This window comes from Dendrobates tinctorius, unplaced genomic scaffold (genome assembly GCF_039654945.1).
Source record: "Dendrobates tinctorius isolate UK_male_01 unplaced genomic scaffold, ASM3965494v1 ptg000397l, whole genome shotgun sequence".
Lineage (NCBI taxonomy): Eukaryota > Metazoa > Chordata > Amphibia > Anura > Dendrobatidae > Dendrobates > Dendrobates tinctorius.
The window spans coordinates 134,966-157,243 of NW_027362063.1; the positions used below are offsets into that span (position 1 = coordinate 134,966).

The 22,278-nt window shown below is 43.8% G+C and overlaps 1 protein-coding gene across 3 annotated transcripts in view; it reads left to right on the plus strand.

Annotated features, from left to right (window-relative positions):
- MED15 (mediator complex subunit 15) overlaps positions 1–16,251 on the plus strand; it is a 102,299-nt gene extending 86,048 nt beyond the window's left edge. For all 3 annotated transcript variants that reach the window (XM_073563783.1, XM_073563782.1, XM_073563784.1), the window contains one exon: positions 15,814–16,251. In XM_073563783.1, the coding sequence (XP_073419884.1) occupies positions 15,814–15,950 (137 nt within the window). In that variant the 3' untranslated portion in view covers positions 15,951–16,251. The remainder of the gene's footprint in view (positions 1–15,813) is intronic.
- Positions 16,252–22,278: the final 6,027 nt, after the last annotated feature.

Consider the following 22,278-nt stretch of genomic DNA (forward strand, 5'->3'; position numbering starts at 1 on the left):
TCATGTATAGCTGTATGGAATCAATGGTGCTTGATGTTGATTTTCTGATGGCTTCCCTTTTAAGTGTTTGCTGTATCCCTCCTGCATACTGAGAGATCAATCAATTTGTGGCTAGCAATAGTTAAAGATGGTTTGCGAAAAGGGGTTTACAAGTAAGAACAAAAAAGACTATTTTCTCATCCATGCCATTGGGGGACATAAAATCGAGACATTTCAAAGCGGTCCCTACGGGTTGGACAGAAATGAAGACTGTGTGGTCTGCAGGATTCCATATCCTTAAGGAGTGTAATTGGATTCAAAAGTATGAAGTGATAAGCAAATGGCTGTTGTACGCACCTCTGGATGGAGGCTATGTGATTAAAATCCTATGACACCCCACTGCTCAGGTAGAATGGGCTGTCTCTTTGGATGCCACCCTGCCTCTCCTCGGACCCTCTGGAAGAATGAAAAGTGAATCCGACTGCCATTAAGAGGCCGTTTGGAGTTAAATGTTCAACACGAAGACCACATCCAAGTTGAAAGGATTTTTTTTTCCTGGTGTTGTAGGGGAAAAATGTAGAGAACACAATGTCCTCATTAAGGTGAACGCCAAGACTACAGTGGAGGAATGGACACTACCTTGTCCTGACTGGAAGCGCAGGGGGGAACTAGAGGACAAGGCTGTAGATCTTCAACCTTCCAAGAGAGTGGATGTAAAGAGAGGCCATAAATGGCATCAAACAGATGAGCCCCAAGCACAAAATTCATGTCCTAAGGTTAAATAGTGACAAAAATGAGGGGCTGTGTGGGTCACACCTTACAAAAAAGTTTGAACAGGTGACCTTGAGTGGGTGCTAGAACCAAATAGCAGCTGAGAACTGTACCTTAAATGGAGCTTTTCATCAAATTTTCATTTTCATGTTGGACTGAACACATGATGTAATGGGCATTGCGGAGCAAAATCCTTCTTTTTTTTTTTTTTTTTTCTCTTTCCAAGTGGGCATTACCAGAAATATTTCATAAGCATTCAGCAACACTGGGGATACACCCCCAACCCCACAATAGCATTGACAATCTGGTCTCCTCACTGCAGAAGTTGATGTGCTGGAGAAAAGCCGTCCGGAGTGTAACAGACTTTCTGCCATCTCCAGAACTCAGTGCTGCATAAGTTTGATTCACATTAGGCTATGTGCCCACGTAGCGTTTAAATCCGGACACTGAAAATCGGACTCCTTCCCAGAAATCTCGTTTTTCCGCGCAATTTTACCGCGACTTGACCGCGATTTTCGCGTGCGATATTCAAGCACTTTCCAAGCGATTTGAAGCATCGCTTGGAAAGTGATTGACAGGTTGGTCACACTCGTCAAACAGTGTTTGACAAGTGTAACCAGCTTTTTACTATTGAGGCCGCCTATGCGGCCTCAATAGTAAAAGAATGTTAAAAATGATAAAAAAATAAACGGGATATATTTACCTTCCGATGTCCCACGCTGCATTCCCGGGCCTCAGCGTTCCCAGTAATGCCTTGCGAGACCTGTGATGACGTTGGTCTCGCGTTGCTATAGCGATCTCACGAGACCGCTAATCACGGGAGACTACGTCATCACAGGACCTTGCCGCAAGGCATTACTAGGAACGCTGAGGCCCGGGAATGCAGCACGGGACGTCGGAAGGTAAATATACCCCGATTTTTTTTAATTATTTTTTTTACAGGGGTATGGTACCCAGGGCCTGGAGAACAGTCTCTTCTCCTCCACACCGTGGGTACCAACCCACATGCGGGAAGTAAGCGATTCTCATGCATTCCTATTGGTGCGGAATCGCGGCAATTCTTTGCAATTCCGCACGAAAGAATGAGCATGCTGCGATTTTTTTTTTTTTTTCCGCGATGCGATTCCGCCGCGGAAAAAAGCGCAGCATTAGCACAGCATGTGCGGAATGCCATAGGAATGCATGGGGTGCGTTTTGTACACGACTTTTAAACGTTTTCGTGCTGAAAATCGCGGCAAAAGCGCTTAAAAATCGCATCATGGGCACACAGCCTTACAAGCACAACTAGTAGCTTTCCACCCCAATTCAAATGAGGTTTGTTGGAAACACAAAATACATATTCGCATTGCCAAACAAGTGTAATGCTACCATCTCTGCTGCACCACCCCCTCGCCCCACATCGAATGCTGTGTGATTGTTTCACACAGTCTGTTTTAAGCTATGTGTGTGTGGTGGGAGGGTGGGGTGTTTTATTTCCCCTTGTACAGTATGTGAATCCCTGCCTATGATTAGTAGAACTGGCGGCACTATAAGAGAAGAGTTACCAAGGCTGTGTGCAGACGCTGCGGATTAATCCGCACGGATTTTGCAAAAACCGCAGATAAACCGCAGGTCAAAAGACCTGCGGATTATCTGCGGTTTTGCCTGCAGTTTGGTCCTGCGGATTCACCATCTCCACAATGGTGGACATAGGAACCCGCTGCGGATTCCGCAGAAAGAATTGAGATGTCAATTCTTTCTGCGGTTTCAAAACCGCAGCAAATCCGCGCGGATTTTTCCGCAACGTCTACACAGCGTTTTTTTTTTTACCATTCATTTGAATGGTACTGTACACCGCAGCTAAAACTGCTGCGGAATCGCAGCGGAATCCACAGGGTATTTAGTCGATACGTTTTTTTGCAAAAAAATGTATACCAAGCTGCTTCACCGCGTCAAGGTAACCTGTATTGAAGCAGTCCCTATCTAATGTATTTAAACATCTAAATACTAACAATCGAACTAATGTGAGGAAGGGGGGGGGGGGGTGGGAGTAAAGAAAAAAATCTTCAGCTCGCAAGAAGAAATGTGATGTAGGGTGTATCTGGAGAGTTGCTCCCAGGTCTGTACTTGGTTAAATAGTAATGTCTGAAAAGCGCTGTTGAATTAGTGGCGAGTTAAATAAATATGCAGGATAAAAGGGTGTTCATCCAGCACCTGCTATAGCAGAACAAAAAAAAAAATCTAGAGCCTGGGAAAAAGTAAAATCATGGTTGTAGGTGTCCAGATGTCTGGTTTATGCGTTTCGAGCAAAATTGTCAAGATCAAATGAAGTTTTAAGGATTCCTTTCACCCATGACAGCACACCTGAGAGAGAGATCCGCCCAGCCAGGACAGGAAACCTACTGAAATAAAAGGGCGGTACCTCTCTCCTGCTTCAGTTGGGTTCCTGACGGGAACCCTCGTGCTGAGACCTGGGAGGGGCATCTTTGAGGCATCAGAGGAGGCGGGAAGTGCAGTGGATCCCTCTTATAAGGTGGGATCACCACAGAAAAAATGCTTTAATGTCTCAAGCTCCCCAGCATGGAGAATCCCAGAGGACGACAGCAGCAGTCTTTACAGCATGAGCAGCAGGCAATCAGTCGGCATTGAGTGGATGAATGTCATCCGCTCAATGTCGACTTTTATTTCCCATTGACTTGCACTGGGGTCAGGTTTCGGACAAAACTCCGACTTTTTTTTGCCTTAGTCGGACCCGTTTCATCAGACTCAAATTTTGTTTCATTCGGGTTTCACGAAACCCGATCCGACCAAAGTCGCTCAACTCTAGCAATCACCTGTAACTGTGCCTGGTCACCAGCTCGGACGCACTAAAAGGAGTGGCAGCTGTCCCCTTCAGAGGTTGCAGGACACCTCGGTATCCAGGAGGGATGTTGTATGTATCCCGGATCAGCCTCCCAATCCGGTACCCTTTGTATGACAGCAGGTGGTGAGTGATCTACGAGAATGTCACCTTTTTTGTTAATGAGGGCCATTTTCTGCTTAAATCACTAGGGGCCTAGGAAGGCTAGCGCCAAAAGATGGTGTGAAGCTGGCAATAGCTGGGACTTATACTGCCCGCTTCCTTATGGTCTGACAGCAACAGATGGAGAAGAAAGTTAAGAGTAAGGTCCTGAGAAATGAGATCTTGGCCCATATCACTCTGTTGCAGGGAGCAGCGGCCTTTTTGGCAGACACCCCAGCAGACTGTGAGGTTACCGGCCAGGTCGGCGAACCTATCCATTGCGGCTAGACAGGCCTTTTGGCTAAAGGGGTGTCCGGGAAACCTGCCTTCAAAGAATAGACTCTGCTCCATCCCATGTGATGGCCTGTTTTCTTCGGACAAAAGCTAGAAGACATGTTGGAGAAGGCAGGCGACAAAAAGAAGGGATTCCCTCGTTTCCCAGCAGAAGCTAGTTTAATAGGGGGTGTCCTCTGGGAGTTCAAGGATAGAAAGGGGTCTGGATATATGTTTAGCGAGCCCTCTAAATCTTTTAAAAAGCCCTCCCAATGGTGTCAGGTCAGAGGTGGTGTGAAGGCTCTCCCTCTATCTCCCCGCCTGAGTGAACATCTCCCTCAGCCACTGGACCTTAAGTATCATTAACCCCTTTCCGACATCGGGCGTAATAGTATGCCGATGTTGGACTCCCTCCCTTTGATGACTGGCTCCGGCGGTGAGCCCACATCTTTCCCGGCACGTGTCAGGTGTTTTGAACTGCTGCCATGTGCCCTCAATAACCTCGAGTGGAATCGCGATCCACCCGCGGCTATTAACTAGTTAAATGCAGCTGTCAAACGCTGACAGCAACATTTAACTCGTGCTTCATCGGGCTGGAAATCCTCCCACTGGTGACCCACGTCACATGATCGCGGGTCACCAGTTCGTTGGCATGACAGCCAGAGGTCTCCTGGAGACCTCTATGGTTGTCCGTGCCGGCTTGCTGTGAGCGCCACCTGGTGTTCGGCGCTCATAGCTAGTGAGTAATTCTGTTATATAGAGGCGATCTGATCATCGCCTTTATGTAGCAGAGCTGATCAGGTTGTGGCAGCTTCTAGTCTCCCATGGAGATTATTAAAGCTTGCCAAATGTGGGAAAAAAAAAAAAATAGTATAAAAGTTCAAATCACCCCCCCTTCCGCCCCATTCACAGTAAAACTATTGTATTATAAAAAAAAATCACACATTTGGTATCGCCGTGTTCAGAATCGCCCGATCTATCAATAAAAAAGGATTAACCTGATCGCTAAATGGCGTAGCAAGAAAGTCACAAAGCCAGAATTACGTTTTTTTTGTCCCCGCGATATTGCATTAAAATGCAATAATGGGCAAAAACTGTGCACCAAAATGGTATCATTAAAAACGTCAGGTCGGCACGCAAAAAATAAACTCTCACCCAGCCCAAGATCATGAAAAATGGAGACGCTACAGTTATCGGAATATGGCACTTTTTTTTTTTTTTTTTTTTTTTTTAACAAAGTTTGTAATTTTTTTTCACCACTTAGATAAAAAAGAACCTAGACATGTTTGGTGTTTGAGAATGATAATGGCAGGTCAGTTTTAGCATTTAGTGAAACCTTTTTTTTGCAATTTCACCGCACTTGATATTTTTTTTCTAGTACACGACATGGTAAAACCAATGGTGGTGTTCAAAAGTACAACTTGTCCCGCAAAAAAACAAGCTTTCAGGCCACATTAACAGAAAAATAAGAAAGTTATGGCTCTGAAAAGAGTAGCAAAAAATAAAAACGCAAAATCAAAAAAAGCTTCGGGTGTTAAGGGGTTAAAGACAGTCTGAAAATAGACTTTGTCCATCCACCTCAGGAGACGTTTGTATTAACACCCAGCAGGAAATCACCAGGAGAATAGCTGGCCCTCCAGGCGAAGATCTTGGGATTCTCACAAGAGCGGGTTCTGTGTGAAGTCCCGGTGGAAGAAATAGGAAGGGGGATTTTATTCCACTCCCCCTCCCTCCTCTTTTTGGTAAAGAAGCTGGATGGTTCTCTAAGGACTATCAACCTGAGGAAGCTCAACCGATGGATTGTGAATTATTCCTTCAAGATTACGTCCGTGAGCACGGCGATAAAGCTGTTATTCCAGGGATGTTTCATGGCGGTCATCGACTTAAAGGATGCCTATTATCACAACCCAATCCATCGGGACCATCAAATTCCTGAGGGTGGCTCTGTATGTCCAGGGACGGGTCAGGCATTACCAGTATGCAGCCCTTGTTTTCTTACAGTCAATTGCTCCGAGAGTATTTACCAAAGTAATATCGGAGGTGATGGCCTACCTTTTGTTCTTGGAACACTATCATCCCATTCCTAGACGACTACCTTATAGTCGGAAAGTCACTGTGCAGAGCAGGTGAGGGAAGTGCCTGTTGCCCTGAAGGAACTGTGCTTGTGAATACCCTCAAATCCAGACTAAAACCGGAAGGATGCAATCTTTCCTGGGGTTGGTTTTGGACTCCGAGCATCAGATCTGTCTCCTACCAGAGGACAAAGTAGCCAAGATGGGGGCGTGGCTATGCCGTGAAAGAGAGAGGACGCATGCAAGGAGAGCTCCTCACAATCCTGACAGATCCTGGTCCCTAGGCCCCCCTCCTGGTGACTCACCTGCAGCTGACTGGACCCCTTGGATACTGGGACCCCTGGGCATTCCGTGGCAAGTTGGGAGACGGCTTCTGGGAGCGGGCGGCTGGGGAGGTGAGAGCAGGCGACTGGCTTCCCACGAGGCGGCGGCCATCTTGGGCGCGCGGCTCAGCTGCTGAGAGCTGCAGCGCCGATCTCCATTGCTGCACCACTGCCGGGCAGTGAAGAAAACCGGCTGACAACCTGAGGGAGCGCGCGGTGAGTGCCCTGGAAAAACTGACCCCGCCCGGTATCCCTCTCCTCCTATCTGATCACTGTGCCGGCTGGTGCCATTATTAAGGGAGGCTCTGTGCACCCTCCCCCACTGCAACTGCCTCTGCAGGGCCCCCCCTCCCTCCCCGGGCCATAAAGATCTGAACTGTGCCTGGTTGCTGTCCTTGTACCCCCTCAGGCGTCCCTCTGCAGCCTGGTCCATAATTAACTGTTGCTGGCCCTGCTGTGGTCCCTATTTGCGGTGGGTAATACCTGGACTGCACGCTTAAATTGTCCCATCAGAGCACACTGCGGACAATCATGAGCAGACTTAAAGGGTCGGGAGCGGCGGCGGAAAAATTGAAGGAGTTTGCTAGAGCTGACCCCGCTGAAAGTGTGCGGCATAATAAGAGCACATCTTCTCAAGTTCAGCGCAAAAATCGCCATTCTGGGGGCGAGGAGGAGATGGAATAGGGGGAATTGACCCTTAAACAAGCATCTGAGCAGCTGATGCAGGCTATTTCATTGACCAGGACATCCTTGACGGAGAAAATTGAGGATGTTCACACGGAGGTGGGGAGACTCCGTCAAGATATGCAGGCCGTGAAGGGGCGCAAGACGGAGGTGGAGATGAGGGTGACCAAGGTGGAAGATACCATTACACCAATGGAGGCTCAATTGACAAAGGTGGCGGGCTCCATGAATGCCTGGAAGCAAAAGGCGGATGACTTAGAAAACAGAATGCGCTGAAATAATATCCGTGTTGTTGGACTGCCTGAGCGCTCGGAAGGTCAGCATCCTGAGCAGTTTATGGAGGATTGGCTTAAGACCTCCCTGGGGGACGAATTCTCCTCAATGTTCACCGTTGAAAGAGCTCACGGAGTCCCTACAAGACCCCTGCCTCCGGGGGCCCCGCCTCGACCATTCCTGGCACGCCTGCTCAATTGCAACGACAGAGATACCATTTTGCGTCTTGCACGCCTGAAAAGTGCTGTCGTTTCCATTTTTCCAGATTTCTCCGTGGAGCTGCAGAAGCAGCGGGCACAGTTCTTCGAGGTCAAGAAGCGACTCAGAGACAAGAACATTGTATACTCGATGATATATCCGGCCCGACTTCGGGTTGTTCATGAGGGTTCCTCCGTATTTTCTCCAGATTCGGTGGAGGCGACTGAGTGGCTGCGGTCCCATGGGGGATCCCCTGCGGAGGAGTCCTAATGTGGCGGCTGTTACTTCAGATTTTCTCAATTGATGGTCTAATTGGAGCTCTCCCGGCGAGTTCCCAGATACCAGCTATACCGGACGCTGTACTCCGTGATGGTATCCCCTTGTTTAATTTTTGAGGGCGTAGAACGATCGGCCTATGTTATTAGGTTCCTGCTTTGTTTTTTCTTTTTCAAAAGTTTTAATTTTAATAGTTGTTTAGATGGAGGCCGCAGCCGACACCAAATTCTGTTATCTGATGGAGCGACGTCTGAAAGACTCGGAGGCAGCCTATATATCGGATCAAACTAACAGCAATAGGGTAGAATGGCTGACCGCCCAAAGGTTATATACTCAATCTACTGACACCAAATTGAAACATAAATTATTTTTTGCCCGGCAGTCTTATTTGGAAATGGGGAATCAGGCAAGTAAGTTTCTGGCCTACTTAGTACGACAGCATAATGCTACTAACACAATTCTACAAATTCGTGATTCAGGTGGTACTTTGGTTTCCTCAACTGGGGAGATACTAAAATGCTTTTCTGATTATTATAGTTCATTGTAAAACCCTAAGATGGAGGTGGGTGGCCCGGAGTGTTTAAATTATTTATTAGACAGAGTTTCCTATGCTGAATCCTACCCAGCTGGCCTTTATGGATGCTGAGTTTACTCTGGAGGAGGTGGAGGATGCCATAAAAGACATGGCTTCCGGGAAGGCCCCTGGGCCGGATGGATTTCCTGTGAAGTTATATAGGAAATATCAGGATATACTATAGCGCCCCTTTTGGTGACAATGTTTCGTGAGATTTGGGAGGGGGGATGCATGCCGGAATCCTTTTATGAGGCCAGTATAATAGTTGTTAAAAAGGAGGGGAAGGACCCTTTAGATTGTGGATCTTACAGGCCTATATCACTAGTAAATGTGGATTATCAAATTTTTACAAAAATTTTGGCCAAAAGAGTAAATTGAGTTATATTAGATCTTGTGCACCCTGATCAGATGGATTTTATGCCGGGTAAGAACACTTCCATAAATATCAGACGTGTCCAGTCGGTGGCCCAATATAGCTCCCTGGTACCGGATAATGAATGGGCATTGGCATCGCTGGATGCGGCCAAGGCCTTTGACTCGCTTGAACGGCCTTTTCTCCGTGCATATTTGCAGAGGTATGGATTTGGTGTTAGATTTTAAAAATGGATTAATGTTTTATACATGAAGCCCAAGGCCCGGGTCATCGTAAATAACTCCATATCCGGGTTATTTTCATTGCATAGGGGAACTCGTCAGGGGTGTCCTCTTTCCCCAGCCCTTTTTGCTCTTGCTATTGAAGCGCTGGCAATTCGTATAAGATCCTCCCCTGATATTGCTGGTATAGAAATAGCAGGTCGGACAGATACCATAGGCCTATATGCTGACGATATGGTGATATTTATGGACAAAGCGGAGGAGTCCCTGACGAGTAATCACTACCATAAATAAATTCAGTAGATATTCTGGCCTATACATAAATTGGGAGAAGTCTGCTTTGATGCCTCTTTCCCATGCTCCAATGCCACGACTTGAGACTCTCTCCTTATTGCCCATTGTAACCAGTTTTAAATATTTGGGTGTTTATATCTCTAAGGGTAGTAAATTTGATCTACAACTCAACATGCAACCATTGCTGGAGACGGTCAAAGATAAATTCGCGATTTGGGGTAAACTTCCACTGTCTGTAGCCGGGCGTATTAATTTAATTAAGATATTACTCCCCAAGCTTAGCTACTTTCTTCAACATAGTGCGGTAGTAGTGCCCAAATCCTTTTTTGCCAATCTAAATTCTCAAACTACATCCTTTATTTGGGGGAAAGCCTGGCCTAAACTTAAACTAACCACTTTGCAGAGGCCCAAGGGGGGAGGAGGGGCAGCGTTATCCGATTTCTTTTTATATTATCTAGCTGGACAGGCCAAGGCCAATAAGTACATGGATGCCTGGAGGTCACCTTCCGAATTCTGAGTCATCTACTTCATGCTGCAGGGACTGGTTGCCCACTTTTGGAAATGAGGAAAATAAATGTCTCGAGACTGTTACCTCTGCTCCGTCTGGCACGCTCGATATGGAGACAGATTAAGGGGGTTTTTAGATTTGGGGATATTATAGCTTAAATGCCTCTGTGGAATAATGACTACCTCCCGATGCTACGTGGACATCCATCCGCCGAGTTCTGGATTCAGTATGATGTCTCTACGATAGGTGATCTATATGATCGTGGAACATTGGTATCCTTTGTGCAATTACAAGTTAGTCGCAGTGTCCCGAGATCCCAGTTTTTCCGTTATCTACAACTAAGATCAGCCTTTCAATCGCACATGAGATGTATGGGTATAGAGAATGCCATTTCGTCTCTACCCCTGATAGGGATTCTCAAGTCGCAGGGCCCTCAGGGTCTCCTCTCCTCTCTATATACATATATGCTGTCAGTGGGGACAGAATGTGCCTTAGATTCTGTTAAGAAGAAATGGGAGAGGCTCATCCCAGATACACAGGGTGAAGAATGGGAAGAAATCCTGGAGTCACCAATCTGGGTGTTTCCGTCAGCCAACAACAGGATGATACAACTGTACATTATTAATCATATTTGACTCCAATTCGACTCTTTAGGATGGGCCGATACCAGTCATCGGAATGTTTGAGAGGTCATTCAATAGATGCAGACTTTATCCATATGATCTGGTGTTGTCCTGTTGCGCAATACTGGAGGGAGGTGACATCATTATTAACATCTTTGGTGCAAACCCCAGTTCCCCTTGAACCACTGATTTGTCTGTTTGGAGTGTGGGATGAGGTCATTATAGTGGGATTTTTCTACGGGAGACGCTGTTCATGGCACGGAAGATACTTGCATTACGGTGGATGGGGAGTTCACCTCTTTCTCTTGGGTCCTGGATCACTTTGGTAAATTCCATTATCCCATATGAACGTACACTGTATCAAAATAGAGGGTGCCCGGGTAAATTCAAAAAGATTTGGGAGAGGTGGAATTCCTCTCACCTTACTTTGCGGAGCGGAGATGTCGCACAGTAAATTGCTCATTATATAGAAGTAGGCCGCGGGATAGTTTGTTTTGGTAGATGTAGGTAGGGTTTAGAAGCCAGGCAGGTTTTACTACTGATAGAATAATACAACACTACTGTGATTCAATTGATATTATGTTTGCTTTATTTACACACAATTGATGCACATATTATGCCTCATGTTTTCATACTGTCTGAACATATATAATCTGTATCGAGCTTTAGTGTCTTGTACTGAATGTGTGTGCTGTAAAACTGCTTATGGTTTAATAATCGAATTTAAAAAAAAAAAAAAAAAGTAGCCAAGATAATGGCCCTGGCCCTGTCAGCAATACATCAGCCAAAAATGACAGAAAAGCGATGTCCTTGCTGGGATCCCTAACATCTTGTATACTAACAGTATGATGGGCCCATTTTCACCTGAGGCAGCTACAATGGGAGGTCCTGTCTGCACAGAGGTCGTTAAAATGGCATTTAGAGGAAAAGTTACTTCTTTCTAAGACAATAAGGGATTCCCTGTCTTGGTGGACAGTAAGAGAACATTTGTTGTCAGGGATCCAGCGGATAAGGCCAGTGGAGGACATTATCACGGCAGATGCGAGCATTACCGGATGGGGAGCACATCGGAGGTCTTACACAGTGCAGGGGACTTTGTCTCTAGAAAGGGGTCATTGTTCAAATTTAAAAGAGGTGTGGACTGTGGAAAAACTTTGAGACACTTTTTTCCCTTCCTCCATGTTGGGCAATTGTACAGTCATGGCGTATATCAATGGCAGCAAACATCCTACTCCAGGTTTACGCACTTCACATAAGGGGAGTTAACAACACAAAAGCCGTCTTCCTGAGTCGCAAGAAATTGAGACAGGGAGAATGATCTCTAAATTCCAAAATTGTCCAGCAGATAGTGCAGGCATGGGGGTGTCTGGAGATCTGTTTGCCAGCTTACACTAAAGGAAAGTGAGGAACGTCTGTTCGTTAAATCGAAGGGAGAAAACCATTTGCAGTGGATGCCCTTCAGATTCCTTTGAGGTTCAGGGTGGCCAATGCATTTTCCCCAATAGCGATGATTCCAGCATTCGTGAGGAAGATCAGGGAGGATCAAACGAGGGTAATTCTCATTGCTCCATTCTGGCTGAAGAGAGACTGTGGTTCACCCTTCTAAGGCTAATGTCCGTGTCCGACCCTTGACCTTTTTACTCGGGGACCAGTGTACCACTCTCAAGGGCTTCCATCTAGCAGCATGGAATTTTGAGGGCATTACTGAATCAGAAGGGGTTCTCACCAGGGCTAGTCTCCACTTTGTTGAAAAGTAGGAAACCGATTACATCAAGGATCTATGGTAAAAAAAAGTCCTGGAATTTCTAGAATTTCTGCAGTCGGGGTTGCAACTAGGATTAGCTACTAATACTCTCAAGGTGCAGGTGTCTGCCCTGGGTGCCTTGTATAATTGCAACCTAGCAGCAAATAGATGGATGTCTCGTTTTATAAGATACTGCGCCAGATCAAGACCGGTTATAGTTCCAAAAATTCCTCAATGGGAACTTAAACTAGTTTTAGAGGCGCTAACTAGGGACCAATTTGAGCCCTTACAGGATTTATATGCGAAGTTCCTCGTGCTGAAGACTGTTTTGTTAGTGGCACATGTTAAGGAGCTGGAACTCCTAAACTCTTCATCCACTTTTAATGTGGATACCCTCAAATGAAATCTGAAAGTCTGAACTTCAACTGCATCTAAATTTTTTTGTTTAAAATTCATTGTGGTAATGTCTAGAACCAAAATTAGAAAAATGTCTGTGTCCAAATATATATGGACCTAACTATCTGTAACTTGTGGTTGAGCCTCGAGACCATAAGGTTAACATCCAGGGGTCCTTTACGGAGTTCAACAACTACCTTAGGCTGTAGTAACTACTCTAGTGGGTTGAATTCTGTGCAGCTGAAGTGGCCTGACTAAACCATTTTTGCTCTTGGCTGCTTCCAGCATGGACACTCGATGTTCCGAATTTTGTCCTGATGATTCAAGTAGATGACCAATGTCTCGCCTGTCTGGACTCTTAACTAGGTGACCTGATGAGAATTGGGTCCAGTACCTTAGGAAGGGAGAGGAAGGACCATCCCTAAGGTAGAGAAGAGACTGACAGGCTGTTAATGGTAGAAAAATCTTCTGATTAAAGTCTTTCGACTTGTCTGCATCAGGATAACTAGGTGAAAAGGACAAATTTGAAATTGGCTAGATGGAATCGCTTTCATAGATGAAACCTAAGACTTGCATGTACTGTTGAATTCAGGTCAGTGTGTGTCCCTGAAGACAGAACATACACTGTTGGCATCTGAGCATTATACCTTGGAGGAGGAGAGGCTAAAGGGCAGAGGATAACTGATTGGCTGGAGCATGAGATTCTCTGCATATGCTTCTTCAACATCCGTGGGACAAGGAAGAGCCTCTGGAGTCAAGCTACTCAGAATGTCCATGATGAGTCCAGGTGCCTTAGTGAAGTCTGATGCAGCTGATGTCAGTGTGCCTGTCCACACTGGTTTGGGATCTGGGGGTTGAGCAGTAGGGACTACATGAAAGTGTTTGCTGATGGATGGGGTAGGAGCTACACAGTTAGTGCAGAGGGGTTCAACTTCTGTCTGTCCTGTGTGAAACCTAGTACTACAGCTTGAAAGTGCAAAATGGCTTGCTTCCATCATTCCTTTTATGGAAGGCTCTCCTTTTTGGTTTCTGACATGGTAACGTAAGGCATGAGAACGTCAGGGAAATGAACTAACTGAATTGGACTGAAGAAAGGCACGTACATGAGCCGAGATCAATACAACCAATGGCAGAGCTTACTCAGTCAGCCAAAACAAGCAAGGATCCAATTTTAAACTGGCTGTAGTTGCAGGTGAGGGAAAAAAAAACTTGCATGCAATGGGAGAAAGAGTTGTGTTTATAGTTGTGTAACGGAAGTATAAGTGATGTGACGGCTATCCCAATGACTGCTTAATTAGGCTTCAGAGAGCTGAACTGCCTATATGGTGTTGAGGATTTTTTTTGTGAGCAACATCATTCAGTCTGCATTACTGGCTAACGTTGCACGTTAATGCCATGGCAAGATTTTCTTTTACCACCTGGATGAGTGGGGTATGAATGTTAAGCAGCGTCATGCCAGGTACAGGTGCTGATTCCTGGCTTCATACCTACCTCAGAGGCAGGTATGAGCACTCACAAGCTCCACATCAAGGATAAGTGCACTAAACTGTTTTACTAATTATTTGAAAATGTATGGCTTTATGCTGAGAGCGAGCAGTAGTTGACTGAAGCTTAATCAATGGCATTATTTATGAACCTGAAGAGGATCTCTCGTACCCATGGAGAGGGATAGATTAAATATAAGAAATAGAATTAATTTATTTTTTTGAAAACTTAAACTAAGTGATATGGATGCTTGCCAAGGGAAATGACCTTTCCAATATTCACCATCTTGGTATCTCTGAAGTGGCAAAAAGGTTCTCTTTTAACTACGCCGTGGTGCCAGTGCATGGTTCTGTGCTTCACAATGTCATGGATTAGAAAAATGTGATTCTATGTTCATTCTGTAGTAAATAATCTGGCAATATGATTTATTAGGTTAGTATGATTAGTGATACCAAAAATTAGTTTTTCAACCAGGTGTGTATGTGCGTGTGTGTAAATTATGGGAACCTGTCAGATGATGAGAAAATTCTCTTTTGCAGGTTCATAGCATTTTGAATCTGCCCAGCACCTTCACTTAGAGCCTCATGTTGATGGATGCCAGGAGAAATAGTTAATTTCCTCCCAGCAGCGGGGCTCTAAATTTGGGTGCTGTACAGGTTCAGAACTCTATTAACCTGCAGGTTAAACCCATATAGCTTTTTTCATGTAATTGGGTCCCTATAAGAAAAAAAAAACACTCCCAACAGTGTATATTTTCCTAATATATTGCAGTCATCATATTGCATAGTATAGCACAGTGCACTTCCAATTGCTCATTTTGCCTTTCTACCCAGTTAATCGCTTTTCTCTGCTTTGTGTAGTAACAGGAAGTCTCTCTTCCCTGCATTCTTAATCCCCCTTTTCAACTCTTGACCCAGCTGCTCCCTCCTCCCCAATCCATGAACTTTTGAAGTGACTTGTGTAGAGAAAATTGATTTCCTGTTTCTACATAGAGCTTAGGATTCAGCTAGTCAGTTATCGAGTGATTTTTCTGTTTTCCATTAGGTCTAACTGTGTAGAAGGGCAAAGTGAGCAATTGTAAGTACACTGTGATGTGTAATATGATGACTGCAATATATTTTAAGAGGATAAAAACTTTGAAGGGCGTGCTTCTATTTTTGTCATGTTGCACTCTTTGCAAAATGGCAAAAATTACCATCGGCTGGGCCTCATGTGAGGATTAAGAAATGTTGTCATGGAACCCCTTCCAAATCATGTTTTGATGGGGGGCTGATGGGACTGTGCAATTTATTTGCCATTGTTGGTGATTTACAGTAGTATTTTTAAACAAACAGCTGCAGTTACAAGAAGGTGCTATGCTGGCGGTTTAGCAAAGCTGGCATCCCCTGGGTATGGTGTGGGCTTTTCCGAGCCTACTTGGTACAGTTATCCCACATGTGATGTACCATTACGTCTCACATCTGGAAAGGTTCAACTGAAACAGGTAAATGTTGGGTAACAGAAAACGGTACTGTACAATAAAAGTACAGCTGATGTCGGCCATTTGACCAAAATTGTGTACATGTAGAATTGATATTCGAGAGACAACTTTTAAAAGCCATGTCTGATAGTAATGAGACTTACTGGGTTTGCTGGTTGTAGATAACCCTTTAATCCCCAGATTTGTTAATAAGGGCCACATATAAATTTCATATTTGTGTTGATCCAGTGATCTGACCGATGACTAACTCCACAATTGCTTTTTTTGTTTTTAATTTAATTTTCAGAAGCAAACCCCTTCCTGCAATCTGTATATCGCTGTATGACATCCAAACTTCTCCAGCTACCTGACAAACACTCCCTAACGGCCCTTCTGACAACCTGGGCACAGAGCATTCGACAAGCCTGCCTTGCGGTGGCATAGATACAGCAATGATAAGTTGTGGACTGTCTTCATACTCCTGCAAATGTTATCTGATTGCCAACGGTTAAAGAAGTTATACAAGAGGAGTGCTTTGTATTTCTACATTACAGCTCTTTCACACCATTAATGTAAGCAAACTCCTTGCTGTGGTGAACATCTAGCACAAACTAATGGCAGAGCATGTGGTCTATTATGTATAAGGATGTTTGCTTGTTGCCCTCTGGCATATTTTGTACATATGTCTTTGCATTTTGTTTTTATTATAATAAAATTAAAGATTCCCTCTTTTTTTTATATTTTCCTTTTTGTTTTGTGCTTCCTTTTTTGGGGGGAAAATTCCCTCTTTTTTATATTTTCCTTTTTGTTTTGTGCTTCCTTTTTTTTGGGGGGAAAATTTCTTAAATATCACTGTTTTTTTTTTTTCTTTTTTGTTTGTTTTTTTTTTTCCACTTTACATTGAGATGAATAACAAAATGTAGAACAGAGGATTCTTAATACCATAAAATCTTTCTCATAGTCTTCATTGGGGGACATTAACCATAGGTGTATACTGTTACCAGTAGGTTGACCCTAAGGCTGGAGTCACACTAGAGAAAAATACCGACGAGTGCTATGCGATAAAAAATCACATAGCACTCGGACCAATGCTAATCTATGGGGCAGCTCCCATCATGCAATTTTAATTTTTTTTTTCTCGCCCGTATTATACATGCAGGTGAAATCGCAACATGCTGCGATTTACACCGTATTATGCCCGAGACTCACCAATGCAAGTCTATGGGTGCGAGAAAAATACTGATTACCCACGGACCATGCGTGTGACTTGCGAGAAATACGCAAGAGTTCTTCAGGTGACAGGAAATTGAAGCAGCCATTATCAAGAAGCTAGGGCATTCTAATTAGCTTGGCAAGCACTACAAAAAACGGGAAGAACGTCTCCACGGAGTCCACCATCCTGTCCACATACATAAACGTGGAGATGCTCATAGCTCTGGTCCAAGAGAGGCCAGAACTATGGAATCAGAGGGACGTCCATTATGCCGACCGGACAAGAAAGGAGGCAGCATGGAGGAGGATATGTGGCCAGATGTTTCCTGAATTTGAGGACAGGCCTTGTGAGGCCCAGCAGCAAATTAGTAAGTACAATCCCTGTATAATATTATTGAGCTATGTACCACCTGTTAACTTCAGGAGATTTTTACATATTGGTTCATTTTAATCACTGTGATAGACCCTATCATAGTGATCAAAATAAAAAAATAGTAAATGAAAAATTAAGTAAATAGTAGATCAAACCCCCGTTTATCATACCCTTAACTAGGGAAAAATAAAATAAAAAAAGTGTTTATTTACATTTTGCCATTAGGGCTTGAGATGGGCTAAAGTGAGCTGGGCTAAAGATAGGGTTAGGGTTGTGGCTAAAGTTGGGGTTAGGGTTGGGGTATGGTTGAGATTAGGGTTAAGGGTGTGTTGGGGTTAGGGTTGAAGTTAGAATTGGGGGGTTTCCACTGTTTTGGTACATGAGGGGGTCTCCAAACGTGACATGGCGTCTGATCTCAATTTCAGCCAATTCTGCGTTGAAAAATACAAACGGCGCTCCTTCGCCTCCGAGCTCTGCTGTGCGCACAAACAGTGATACACTCCCACATATTGGGTATCGGCTTACTCAGGACAAATTGCACAACAACTTTGGGGGTTGCATTTCTCCTTACCCTTGGGAAAATAAAAATTTTGGGGTGAAAACATCATTTCTATGGAAAAAATGATTTTTTTTTTGATTTTTTTTTTTAATCTCATGGCTGTTCTAAACTTCTGTGAAGCACTTGGGGGTTCATAGTGCTCACCACACAGCTAGATAAGTTTCTTGGGTGGGTCTAGTTTTCAAAATGGTGTCACTTGTGGGGGGTTTCCACTGTTTAGGCACATCAGGAGCTCTCCAAATGCGACATGGCGTCCAATCTCAATTCCAGCTAATTTTGCGTTGAAAAAGTAAAACGGCGCTCCTTCCGAGTTCTGCCATGTGCCCAAACAGTGGTTTACCCCCAAATATGATGTATCGGCGTATTCAGGAGAAACTGTGCAACAAATTTTATGTTCATTTTCTCTTTTTACACTTGTGAAAATAAAAATAATTGGTTCTGAAGTAAAATGTTTGTGAAAAAAGTTAAATGTACATTTTTTTCCTTCCACATTACTTCAGTTCCTGTGACGCACGTAAAGGGTTAATAAACTTCTTGAATGTGGTTTTGAGCACCTTGAGGGTGCAGTTTTTAGAATGGTGTCACTTTTGGGTATTTTCTGTCATGTACACCCCTCAAAGTGACCTTAAATGTGATGTGGTCCCTAAAAAAATGGTTTTGTAATTTTTGTTGGAAAAATTAGAAATCGCTGGTCAACGTTTAACCCTTGTAACTCCCTAACAAAAAAAAAATTGTTTCCAAAATTGTGCTATGTAAAGTAGACATATGGGAAATGTTATTTATTAAGTATTTTGTGTGACACATCTATCTGCTTTAAGGGCTTAAAAATGAAGTTTGAAAATTTTAAAATTTGCCATATTTCTGTTTTTTTATAAACGCCAGTCATATGAAAAATTTTACCACTAACATAAAGTAAAATATGTCACGAGAAAACCTTATTAGAATCAGCAGGATCCGTTCAAGTGTTAGAACTTCATAAAGTGACAGTGGTCAGAATTGTAAAAATTGGCCCGGTCATTAAGTAGCAAATTGGCCCTGTCACTAAGGGGTTAATATTCAGCAGAATTAAGTTCAGCGTATTGGTTTGACCTCCACAATAGTCAGTGTCTGTCTTTTTTATTTTTTTTAAATTTTTTGGGAAAATTTAATCTCACCTCGCCCTATTTTCTGCAGCGCTTTATAGCGCCATACATAAAGGAAAAATTTGTGCGGCGCTATCTGTTTTCCGTGTACAGATGGGTCCCAGAGCAACTGTGTGTTAATCACATGATCTATCAGGGAGATCAGCGTCGGACTGGAGTAGCTTGGGCCCACCAGAGAAAATCATTCTTGGGGCCCACCATGCTTAAGAGATACTAGCTGCAGAGTTATCCCTTAGCTTCCATCTAGTCAAGCTAATAATTGGGGAATTTTTTCTATTCTGACCATTGTCCCTTTATGAGGTAATAACTCAGGAACGCTTTAACGGATCCTAGCTATTCTGATTGTTTTTCGTGACATATTGGGCTTCATCTTAGTGGTAAATTTAGGTTGATAATTTTAGCGTTTATTTGTAAAAAAAATCGGAAATTTGGCAAAAATTTAAAAAATTTTGCAATTTTCAATTTTTGAATTTTTATTCTGTTAAACCAGAGTTGTGGGACACAAAATAGTTAATAAATAACATTTCCCACATGTCTACTTTACATCAGCACAATTTTGGAAACAATTTTTTTTTTTTTTGTTAGAAAATTAAGGGTTAAAAGTTGACCAGCGATTTCTCACTTTTACAACAAAATTTACAAAAGCATTTTTTTAGGGACCACCTCACATTTGGAGTCATTTTGAGGGGTCTATATGGCTGAAAATACCCAAAAGTGACACCATTCTAAAAACTGCACCCCTCAAGCTGATCAAAACCACTTTCAAGAAGTTTATTGACCCTTCAGGTGTTTTACAGCAGCAAATGCAACATGGAAGGAAAAAATGAACATTTAACTTTTTAGTCACAAAAATGATCTTTAAGCTACAATTTTTTTATTTTCCCAAGGGTAAAAAGAGAAAGTGGACCTCAAAAGTTGTTGTACAATTTGTTCTGAGTACACTGAAACACCGTATGTGTGGGGACCACTGTTTGGGTGCACGGCAGGGCTCGCAAGGGAAGGAGCGCCATTTGACTTTTTGAATGGAAAATTGGCTCCAATTGTTAGCGGACACCATGTTGCGTTTGGAGAGCACCTGTGTACCTAAACATTGGAGCTCACCCACAAGTGACCCCATTTTGGAAACTAGACCCCCCCCCCCCCCCCCAAGGAACTACAGTCATGGCCAAAAGTTTTGAGAATGACACAAATATATTTTCACATGATCTGCTGCCCTCTGATTTTTATGTGTGTTTGTCAGATGTTTTTATCACATACAGAAATATAATTGCAACAATATTATGAGTAACAAAAGGTTATATTGACAGTTAGCATGAGTTAATGCAGCAAGTCAATATTTCCAGTGTTGACCCTTCTTCTTCAGGACCTCTGCAATTCTCCCTGGCATGCTCTCAATCAACTTCTGGATGAAATCCTGACTGATAGCAGTCCATTCTTGCAAAATCAATGCTTTTATTTTGTCTGAATTTGAAGGTTTTTGTTTGTCCACCCGTCTCTTGATGATTGACCACAAGTTCTCAATGGGATTAAGATCTGGGGATTTTCCAGGCCATGGTCCCAAAATCTCTGTTTTGTTCCCTGAGCCATTTAGTTATCACCTTTGCTTTATGGCAAGGTGCGCCATCATGTTGAAAAAGGCATTGTTGATCGCCAAACTGCTCTTGGACGGTTGGGAGAAGTTGCTCTCGGAGGACATTCTGGTACCATTCTTTATTCATGGCTGTGTTTTTAGGCAAGACTGAGAAGAAAGCCCATTTCCTTGGCTGAGAAGCAACCCCACACATGAATGGTTTCAGGATGCTTGACAGTTGGCATGAGACAAGACTGGTGGTAGCGCTCACCTCGTCTTCTCCGAATAAGCCGTTTTCCAGATGTCCCAAACAATCGAAAAGGGGATTCATCAGAGAAAATGACTTTACCCCAGTCCTCAGCAGTCCACTCCCTGTACCTCTTGCAGAATATCAGTCTGTCCATGATGTTTTTTCTGGAGAGAAGTGGCTTCTTTGCTGCCCTCCTTGAGACCAGGCCTTGCTCCAAGAGTCTCCGCCTCACAGTGCATGCAGATGCACTCACACCTGCCTGCTGCCATTCCTGAGCAAGCTCCACTGCTGGTAGCCCGATCCCGCAGCTGAAACACTTTTAAGAGACGGTCCTGGCGCTTGCTGGTCTTTCTTGGGCACCCTGGAGCCTTTTTGGCAACAAGGGAACCTCTCTCCTTGAAGTTCTTGATGATGCGATAGATTGTTGCCTGAGGTGCAATCTTTCTAGCTGCGATACTCTTCCCTGTTAGGCCATTTTTGTGCAGTGCAATGATGACTGCACGTGTTTCTTTAGAGATAACCATGGTTAACAGAAGAGAAACAATGATGCCAAGCACCAGCCTCCTTTTAAAGTGTCCAGTGGTGTCATTCTTACTTAATCATGACAGATTGATCTCCAGCCCTGTCCTCATCAACACCCACACCTGTGTTAATGGAGCAATCACTGAAACGATGTTAGCTGGTCCTTTTAAGGCAGGGCTGCAATGATGTTGAAATGTGTTTTGGGGGATAAAGTTCATTTTCTAGGCAAATATTGACTTTGCAAGTAATTGCTGTTAAGTTGATCACTCTTTATAACATTCTGGAGTATATGCAAATTGCCATTAGAAAAAATGAAGCAGTAGACTTTGTAAAAATTAATATTTGTGTCATTCTCAAAACTTTTGGCCATGACTGTAGATGCATAGTGAGCACTTTGAACCCCCAGGTGCTTCACAAATTGATCTGTAAATATGAAATGGGACTTTTCTTTCACAAAAATTTTCTTTTAGCCTCAATTTTTTTCATTTTCACATGGGCAACAGGATAAAATGGATCCTACAATTTGGGCAATTTCTCCTGAGTACACCGATACTTCATATGTGGTCATAAACCACTGTATGGGCTCACAGAAGGGAAGGAGCGCCACTTGACTTTTTGAATGGAAAATTAGCTCGAATCATTAGCGGACACCATGTCACGTGTGGAAATTATGTAGTGTATGTCAGGTTGGTGTGTGGTGTAGTGTACGTCAAGTTGGTGTGTGTGGTGTAGTAAACACCACACACACACACAACCTGACATACACTACGCCACACACACCAACCTGACACTACGTCAGGTTGGTGTGTGGTGTAGTATACACCTCCCACACACAACAACCTGACGTACACTATACCACACACCAACCTGACACTACGTCAGGTTGGTGTATGGTGTATACACCACACACCAGCCTGATGTACGCTATGCCACACACCAACCTGACACGCTACGTCAGGTTGGTGTGTGTGTGGTGTAGTGTATGTCAGGTTGGTGTGTGTGGTGTATACTACAGCACACACACCAAACAACCTGACGTACACTACAACACACACCAACCTGACGTACACTATACCACACCACACACCATCCTGACGTAGTGTATGTCAGGTTGGTGTGGTGTAGTGCACGTCAGGTTGGTGTG